The sequence below is a fragment of the Macaca thibetana genome, chromosome 16, assembly GCF_024542745.1.
Source record: "Macaca thibetana thibetana isolate TM-01 chromosome 16, ASM2454274v1, whole genome shotgun sequence".
NCBI lineage: Eukaryota > Metazoa > Chordata > Mammalia > Primates > Cercopithecidae > Macaca > Macaca thibetana.
Window position 1 is genome coordinate 64,646,744 of NC_065593.1, and position 9,452 is coordinate 64,656,195.

General features: G+C 53.0%; 3 protein-coding genes across 11 annotated transcripts in view; 1 reads left to right on the plus strand and 2 right to left on the minus strand.

The window, feature by feature from the left end:
* The window catches only part of ARMC7 (armadillo repeat containing 7), a 43,136-nt gene extending 35,715 nt beyond the window's left edge, over nucleotides 1-7,421 (minus strand). Inside the window, exons 1-3 of one of the 4 annotated variants that reach the window (XM_050764490.1) lie at nucleotides 6,960-7,421; nucleotides 6,733-6,876; nucleotides 2,538-2,666 (exon numbers count right to left, since the gene is read on the minus strand). In XM_050764490.1, the coding sequence (XP_050620447.1) occupies nucleotides 2,599-2,666; nucleotides 6,733-6,876; nucleotides 6,960-7,050 (303 nt within the window). In that variant the 5' untranslated portion in view covers nucleotides 7,051-7,421 and the 3' untranslated portion in view covers nucleotides 2,538-2,598. Of the gene's footprint in view, nucleotides 1-2,537; nucleotides 2,667-6,732; nucleotides 6,877-6,959 lie in introns of those variants that run through there. The other 3 variants (XM_050764488.1, XM_050764487.1, XM_050764489.1) reach the window with 3 other exon arrangements.
* Nucleotides 1-9,452, minus strand: part of MRPS7 (mitochondrial ribosomal protein S7) — a 172,036-nt gene that overhangs the window by 156,005 nt on the left and 6,579 nt on the right. The window lies entirely within an intron of this gene.
* The window catches only part of ATP5PD (ATP synthase peripheral stalk subunit d), a 221,631-nt gene that overhangs the window by 133,555 nt on the left and 78,624 nt on the right, over nucleotides 1-9,452 (plus strand). The gene's annotated exons all lie outside the window — the stretch shown is intronic.

Here is a 9,452-nt window from a genome sequence, read left to right on the forward strand (position 1 = left end):
GAAGGCAGAATTGCTTGAACCAGGTAGGCAGAGGTTGCAGTGAGACGAGATCGCGCCATTGCACTCCAGCCTGGGCAACGGAGTGAGACTCTGTCTCAAAAACAAACAAACAAACAAAAAACAGAAAACAAAGCCTCACTTTCTCGCACTGCAATTTTGTCAGTAATTGGCCTTAGTGTGCAGGGTGAGCCAATCCATTTGGTTGGATAGCATCCAGCTTCCAGCCCTCAGAGAGGAGGCAGAATGCTGGGCCAAAGAGCAGGCCTCAGAGCTGCCACAGCAAAGCCAGCATGGAAGAGCACCTGTGAGTGTGGCCGCTGTAGGCACAGACGGAAGGAAGCCTGCATTCTCACCCTGGCCTGTGACAGCCAGACAAGGGGCAGCTGTCTACACCACAGCTTCCTTATTGATAAAATGAGCCATTTGGAGTAAACTCCTTCCTACCTTTCACTCCACAATCCTAGGAATTGGAACTCCTGTAAGGGCAGGAAAAGGGCCAAGGGAATAGCTTGTAGACTCTGACTGCTTTGGGTTTAAGTCTCAGGTCTGGTACTCTTTATTTTTTTGAGACGGAGTTTCACTCTTGTTGCCCAGGCTGGAGTGCAATGGTGCGATCTTGGCTCACCTCAACCCTGCTTCCTGGGTTCAAGCGATTCTCCTGCCTCAGCCTCCCGAGTAGCTGGGATTATAGGTGCGTACCACCGCGCCCAGCTAATTGTAGTTTTAGTAGAGATGGGGTTTCTCCATGTTGGTCAGGCTGGTCTCAAACTCCCGACCTCTGGTGATCTGCCCACCTTGGCCTCCCAAAGTGCTGGGATTACAAGCATGAGCCACTGCACCCGGCCTAGATCTGGTACTCTTTAAACCTTTGGCCAGCCCACGGAACCTCCCTAAGCCTCAAAGTCCTGATTGGAAAGAAGGCAGTGTAAGCACATCTACTTCAGTACTATCTCTAATGCACAAGAAGCAAGCACCTGGCACCCAGTGGGTGCTCCCAAAGTGTGAGCTAATGCCATCCGTGATGGGGACACAACAGTACCGGGCCAGCAGCCAGGCTCTCCCCACCTAACATTGCCTGGGCACCCTCTGGGAGGCTGAGGATCGGCGTTCCTGTCATTCCGTGATGTTTTTCCAGAAGGTAAGAATTCCTGGAGCAGGGCCGGGCGCGGTGGCTCAAGCCTGTAATTCCAGCACTTTGGGAGGCCGAGAAGGGCGGATCACGAGGTCAGGAGATCGAGACCATCCTGGCTAACACGGTGAAACCCCGTCTCTACTAAAAATACAAAAAAAAAAAAAAAATAGCCGGGCGACGTGGCGGGCGCCTGTAGTCCCAGCTACTTGGGAGGCTGAGGCAGGAGAATGGCGTAAACCCAGGAGGCGGAGCTTGCAGTGAGCTGAGATCCGGCCACTGCACTCCAGCCTGGGCAGCAGAGCGAGACTCCGTCTCAAAAAAAAAAAAAAAAAAAAAAAGAATTCCTGGAGCAGATGAGTGGTTCCCTTGATAAGACGTTATCCCATCCCCCACCTCACCACTCTGGGAGAAGGGGCGACTGCTCACCCTCAAAGGGTTTTGGGTATCATTTGTCTTGGATGGCGACCAAGGGGATCCTGTCGAAGGCTGCAGACACTGACCCTAAAAGAGCACTGTAGTGCTTCATTCAGTTCTCTCGATGTGAAGCAGCTGCTGGCACTGTCCCCATCTGACAGATGATTGGAGAAGAGCCCACACCCAGATGCCTGCCTGACCCCAATGCCCAGCTCTCGTCCAACTCACTGTGCTGTTTGCCAACAAGCAGACATTTGTTTTGTTTGTTTTTGTAGGGACAGGGTTTTGCTATGTTGCCCAGGCTCCTCCCGAACTCCTGGGGACTCACGCAATCCTCTTGCTTCAGCCTCCCAGAATGCTGGGATTACAGGTATGAACCACCCTGCTCAACCAAGCAGATATGGGTTTTGGTTCTTTTTAAGAGACAGTCTCACTCTGTCACCCAGGCTGGAGTGCAGTGGCGTGACCTTGGCTCACTGAAATCTCTGTCTCCTGGTTCAAGTGACTCTTCTGCCTCAGCTTCCAAGCAGCTGGGACTACAGGTGCGCGCCACCATGCTCAGTTAATTTTTGTATTTTTAGTAGAGACGGGGTTTTGCCATGTTGGCCAGGCTGGTCTCAAACTGACCTTAAGTGATCCACCCGCCTCGGCCTCCCAAAGTGCTGGGATTACAGGTGTGAGCCACCTGAACCAACCCTGCTTAGGGGTGCTGCACCAAGTCATGGCCAGGACTCCACACTTATTAAGTGAAGATCCCTTGCTTTTCCTTCCCCTTCTCTCCTCCTCCCTAGGCCAAAAGGCCTAAGCACTCAAACCATGCAGACAGAAGCAAGGCTGGCTCGGGCTCAGGGAAGTCACAATCTCAGGGCTGCCACAGGGGATAAAAGACTCAAAGCTCCAAAGCGCAGCACGGAGCCTTCTCCGGAAACAGCAGAATAAGTGCCTGTCGGGGATCCCCAAGCAGAGACACTAAGAGAAAGGGAAACGACGCCAGTAAGAAAATACGCGGGGGCTCTCCTTCTCAGTTATGCATAATAAATATACGAGAAATTTCATCTGCAGAGGGTCCCACGGAGGGATTCCATGCTGAGAAAGCTACCGTGCTTGGGGCGGGGCGGGGCTTGCTCTGGCAGAAGAAGAGAAAAAAAGGAGGAAAAAACGGTTGGGAAAAGTAAAACTGGTGATAATGATCCCAACAATTCTAGATAAAGTAACAGCACAGAGGCGCAGATGCACAGACACACACACCCACACTTCTGCTCCCACAACCACCTGCGAGGCAGGCAAGGCAGGTGAGGAAACCACGCTCGGAGAAGGGACGGGAGTCAGCTAGGAATCAGCTGAAAAGTGGAGACGCTGGGGCTCAGTCACCCACGCGGGGAAGCTGCCCAGGGTGGCAAGAACCCAGGCCAGGCTCACGCCGCCCCCATAGCTCAGTGGACCCGGACCTCAGGGTACCCCTGTCCTGGGAAAGTTGCTTCCTGACCCTGAGGAAACGCCAGCAGGAAAGACCCCACTTGGTAAACATTTTTTGTGGGGACTGCTCTGTGACTTCCGCCAATTTTTCTCCAGGGTCAGCGGCTTGATTTGGAGGAGCTCTATTGCCCCCTGGTGGAGGTTTAGCCACATGCATCTGCAGGGGCCACAGTCACCATTCAGAAAGCAGCAGCTGTGGGTGGGGCAGAGGCATGAAAAGGGAGGGGACAGAGGACATTTTAGAGACCAACTTTTTAGAATATTTGTTTGGCATAATAATCTTCTAGAGGAGCTGGCATCACTCGGGGACCTGGGCAACTAGGGCTCCTGCGCTGGCTTGGCTTTAGCAGGCCCTACTCTGGTCCTCTGCAGGGCAGTAAGTCCAGGGAACTCACCCAAAGCCCAGGGCCGCCCTTCCCCTGTACCTGGAGCTCCAGGCCCTAAACCCGCTCCCACGGCCGCATGGGCCTCTTTCCTGGATCCTGACTCCCAAGGGTGAATGCCACCGTTGGTGTGTGCACTTCCAAACCCAGGGAGTGGCCAAGGGGCAGCTGTCTGTGGGGGTGTGAATCTGCTCACACATGTGCTGGAGCCCCCTCATGGAGAGGAGACCCTCATTTGTAGTCTAGTCCCAGGAACCTCCTCTCCTCTCCTCTTTAGAGGAGACCTGGGCGGTCTTTGAAAAATTTGAATCACACTTATAATAATGTATTTTTAAAAATGTGTTACTTGGGCCAGGCGTGGTGGCTCACGACTGTAACCCCAGCACTTTGGGAGGCTGAGGCGGGCGGATCACCTGAGGTCAGGAGTTTGAGGCCAGCCTGGCCAACATGATGAAACCCCATCTCTACTAAAAACACAAAAATTAGCCAGGCATGGTGGCGGGCGCCTGTAATCCCACCTGCTCGGGAGGTTGAAGCAGGAGAATTGCTTGAACCCAGGAGGCAGAGGTTGCAGTGAGCTGAGATCGCACCACCACATTCCAGCCTGGGTGACAGACCAAGACTCCATCTCAAAAAATAAAATAAAATAAAATAAAATAAAATAAAATAAAATAAAATGTGTTACTTGATCCTATCAAGACTTTCAACCCAATTTCTAGATTATAGGAAATAAAGGGGATAAAGAAACAAACCACAAAGAGGCAATGAGACAAACCGGAAGGGGGAACATTTGCATTCCTGGTTGGGGCCTTCAAGAAGCAGTGTTATGAAATGAGGGTCTGTTTAGGGTTACAAGCGATTTATCTCTTGGGGCCAGGAGTTCAAGACCAGTCTGGGCAAGACGGTGAGACCGTGTGTTGACAACAAATTAAAAAAAAAAAAAAAAAAAAGCTGAGTTCGAGACCAGTCTGGGCAACACAGTGAGATCCTCTCGAAAACAAATTAAAAACAAAAAAAAGCCAGGCATGGTGGTGTCCACCTGTAGTCACAGCTACTCAGGAGGCTAAGGCAGGAAGACTGCTAGAGCCCAGAAGTTTAAATTTATGGTGAACTATGATCACACCACTGTACTCCAGCCTAAGTGACACAGTGAGACCCTATCTCAAAAAAAAGAAAAAGATTTAAGATAATTTATGTAGTGACTTCCTTCCAATGGGTATAATACATAATACGTAAAGAGGGGCCGGGCGCGGTGGCTCAAGCCTGTAATCCCAGCACTTTGGGAGGCCGAGGCGGGCGGATCACAAGGTCAGGAGATCGAGACCACAGTGAAACCCCGTCTCTACTAAAAATACAAAAAATTAGCCGGGCGCGGTGGCGGGCGCCTGTAGTCCCAGCTACTCAGGAGGCTGAGGCAGGAGAATGGCGGGAACCCGGGAGGCGGAGCTTGCAGTGAGCCGAGATCGCGCCACTGCACTCCAGCCTGGGCAACAGCGTGAGACTCCGTCTCAAAAAAAAAAAAAAAAAAAAAAAAAAAAAAAAAAAAAAAAAAAAACGTAAAGAGGGGAAAGAAAGAGTAATTTTACAGTGGAGAAGCCTGACAAGACTTCAGCCAGGTGATCACGCGCGTGTTGCCCAGGCTGGAGTGCGGTGGCTATTTACAGGTGCAATCATGCAATCGTAGCACACTACAGCCTCAAACTCCTGGGCTCAAGCGATCCTCCTATCTGGGGCTACAGATGAGCACTGTGCATGGCTTGAAAAAGGGATTTTTGTTTGTTCTCAAAATTTTGTCTGCTTCAAACTATTTCCCACGGCCTAGATCTAAGCTCTGGCAAGCTCTAGTGCTGCTTAACTCTCTATCCTCTTTTTGTGCCATTCTCCACTTCACTATAACGATCCTGCCACATTCATCTTCCTTCTGGCTCCTTCCTGTTTTAAGGCCTTTGCCCATGCTGTGTCCCTGCTAAAATGCCTTTCTCATGATGGCCAAAACAGAAGTAACCACCACCTTCTACTGCTGTTTCTCATCACCCCATTTATTTGCTGCTGAGCATCATCTTTTTTGTTTGCTAACCACCTGTCCCCCCTACTAGAATGTAAGCTCCTGAGGGGCAAACACTTCCCCTAACTTGTTCACCATACTCCAGCATTTAGAGCAGTAGTTTACATATACGGTACATGCCCAGTAAATATCTGCCCAGTGAATAAATCAATAGGTCTTAAGATCATAACTACAAAAGAAGCCGTAAGTTACAGACTGCAAGCCATCTCTGCTTCTCCTGATATGAAAACACTAAATATGAGTTACTTTTGTTTCTAAGACAGATTCTCGTTCTGTCACCCAGGCTGGAGTACAGTGGCCCAATCCCAGCTCACTGCAGCCTCGTCCTCCAGGCTCAAGCAATCCTCCCACCTCAGCCTCCTGAGTAGCTGGGACACCACGCCAGACTAATTTTTTTTTTTTTTTTTTAGCAGAGATGGGCTTTTGCCAGGCCGGTCTTGAACTCCGGGACTCAAGTGATCTGCCTGCTTCGGCCGCCCAAAGTGCTGACATTACAGGTGTGAGCCACCTCACCCACCTGAAATTGTTGTTTTTTTTTTTTTTGAGACGGAGTCTCGCTGTTGCCCAGGCTGGGGTGCAGTGGCGCCATCTCGGCTCACAGCAACCTCTGCCTACCGGGTTCAAGTGATTCTCCTGCCTCAGCCTCCCGAGTAGCTGGGATTACAGGCGCCCGCCACGCCCGGCTAATTTTGGTATTTTTAGTTAGAGACGGGGTTTCATCATGTTGGCCAGACTGGTCTCGAACTCCTGATCTCAGGTGATCCGCCTGCCTCGGGCTCCCAAAGTGCTGGGATTACAGGCGTGTGCCACCGCGCCTGGCTACAAAACTGCTCTTTTTAAAACATCTTTTTTTGAGACATGGTCTCACTCCGTCGCCCAGGCTGGAGTGCAGTGGCGCAGTCTCAGCTCACTTTGGCCTCTGCCTCCCGGACTCAAGCAATCCTCCTGCTTCGGCCTCCAGAGTAGCTGGGCCTACAGGTGCACACCACTGTGTGCGGCTAATTTTTGCTCCCGCTTAGCTGGGATTACAGGCACTCGCCACCATGCCCAGCTAATTTTTGTACTTTTAGTAGAGACGAGGTTTTGCCATGTTGGCCAGGCTGGTCTCGAACTCCTGACCTCAGGTGATCCCCCCGCCTCGGCTTCCCAAAGTGCTGGGATTACATGTGTGAGCCACCACGCCAGGCCCCAAGGACTCACTTGTAACTCACTTATCTCACCCCGGCCCATTTAGCCATCTAGCGAACGGGCCCAGCCCTTACCAATAGCAAACTCCACCAGGGTCTCGTTCTCCTCCGACAGCGAATCGAGAAATAAATCCAGGACCTGCAGCTGCCGCAGATACTCGTAGTTGCTGGGGTCATAAGCGAAGTTGGCGAGGTTGGCGAGGACTTGCTCCTTGGCGTCTGCAACGGGAAAGCGGCACTGGAGCCAGGTCCGGGCGGCGGTCACAGCCGACCCTGTCACCTGGTCCCACCGTGGCTCTCACCTTGGCTCTGGGTCTCCTGGAATTCCGTGACCAGCGCCTGCAGGTATCCCAAACGCCCGACGTGGGGGTCCAACTTCGGCTTCTGGGCCATGGCCGGCGTGACGGAGGACCCCCAGGGACGGGCGGGCGGGTGGGAAAGGTGCAGGGGGAAAGCCGAGCGAGACCCTCACCCACTCTCCACCTGTCTGGCGAGGGAAGACGCGGGGACGGCAAACGGGTTTCTTTCTTGGGTTCAGACTCTGCAGTAATTTGCAGCTGGAAATGGAATGTGGGGAGATGGGCCGGGGTCTCAGAATCCTGTAGGAGTTGGGTCTGAAAATCGAAATTGGGGCGCGGGAGACAGGGAACCGTCTGCTGGTTGGGGCTGGCGGAGTGGCTACTGGCGCCCAGCCCCCGGCTGCCGGGCTCGGTTCCAGGCTCCCGGCGGAAGCCGCGCTGTCCCCACCCTCCAAGGCGCGGAAGGGGCGGGACGAGGCAGGCGAGGGGCGGGGCCGTCGCCGAACTCCTTGGCGCGCGTGCGCGGCGCGCTTTCGGTTTTCTGGCTGCGGAAGCTCTTTAGCCTGCGCTGGAACCCGCTGCGACACGCTTCGCCGAGGGAGGTATGGGCGTGGGTGGGTGTACTGCGAGGAGCAGCCTTGTCTCCCATATCCTATGTCCAGCTGCAAATTATTGCAAAATCTGAACGCAAGAAAGAAACCCACTTGCCGCCCCCGCCAACAGGAAGGCGGGTGAGGGCCTCTCTCGGCTTTCCCGCCCCACCTTTCCCACTCTCCCGCCCGGCCCCCCGGGTCCTCCGCCGCCCCGACGTGGCCCAGAAGCCGAAAGTGAGACACCCATGTCGGGCGGCTGGAATTCCGTGAGGAGCAACTCAGGAGCGCAACGGAGTCTGGCAGCACCCATGTTGGGAGGACGTCGAGGCAGAAGCACCTCCAGGATCCCCATGGCTGGCGGGGGCGGCCCAGCCTCCTTGACCAGGACGCCCCTTTAGAGCGCGGGCGTCAGCTCCTTACCCACCCCCATCAGTCTTTTGACCCTTTTGCAAAAAGCGTAGCGACCCGGACCCGTCCTCTATCCCAGCCCCGAGGTGAGTCCGCCACCTCTGGACAGAAATCAAAGGGGACGGGGTCATGTCCTGGTGCTTTTTGTCAGCCGGGTGGATGGCGCGCGCCCGGGGCAGCACCGGGGAGCCCGAGGAAGAGCCTTGTTTGTGGCGCTTTCGGGGCTTTCTGGATGCTGAAGCCCTTCGGCCGATTCCTTCTCGAGGATTCTCGGGAAGCAGGTGTGTGATGGATTACTACTCGTGGTTACAGGGAACAAAGCACCAGGGAAGGAGGTGGCCTTACTACACTCCCATCGCGTTTGACAACGTAGGGGTAGAGAGGTGGCTTAGGCTGTGAGTGTCCTGAGAATGCAAAAGTTGTTAATCTAATTGGAGTCACTTGTGTTAAAAAAACAGAACAAAAAAACCCGGACAGAGTCGGAGAAAACCATGACAAGAGGGTTCTCATGCATAAATATCTGATAATGAAAACTATCACAAAGATTCTGCAAAAACCCCAACCTTGCACAAAACATACTTTTGAATGGCCATCTGCCCAGCAACTTTCCTGTCCAACGTTGAACTGGTCACCCTTGTTACTAATTCTTCTACCTAAGGATAATTATCTCAAAACAATTATGTAATCCTATTTTTTCCCTTAAAGCCTTTCTTTCTTTACCTCCCTGAATACCCATATAGTTTACTATGGCATGGATACTACCTTTGCAATGCCCTATGCCCAAATAGATACTATTTTCTTTGAGAGAGCCTCTCCTATTAAGGTTGACAAAGGCAAGGACCATATCTTAAGTCCTGGGCCTGGGTGAAGGCAGAGTGGCCTACACGCTCCAGCCAGCTGCAGCCCCATTGGAAGCAGGCCTCACCTCCGAGGTTTCAGGTCCTTGTGGTCAGCCCCTGCCCTATGCACATCCTCTGACGCAGGAGTTTCGACCTTAGTCTGTGTGCCTAGGCCCGAGGACCCTCACCAAAGCCCTTTGGCTTCTATTGGGAGCCTCCGCAGCCTGGGAAGTGCATGTCACCCCAGGGTGCCCAAGGAGTTTTTCTGCCTCTTGCTGGACAGAGCAGCAAATAGGAGCCCAGAAATAGGGAGAATGGAAGTAAGCTCCATCCTCCCTGCCCGGGAACTGCCCCAGACCTCCTCTAGAGGTTCGCAGGCCGTCAGCTAAGTGGGGATTGCAGAATCAGATGGACCATCCCATCCTCCCTCATTGGTCTTCTCCCCTTTTTTTTTTTTTTTTTTTTTTTTTTTTTTTTGAGACGGAGTCTCGCTCTGTTGCCAGGCTGGAGTGCAGTGGCGATCTCGGCTCACTGCAACCTCTGCCTCCCGGGTTCAAGTGATTCTCCTGCCTCAGCCTCCTGAGTAGCTGGGATTACCAGCACGCACCACTGTCCCCAGCTAATTTTTGTATTTTTAGCAGAGACGGCGTTTCACC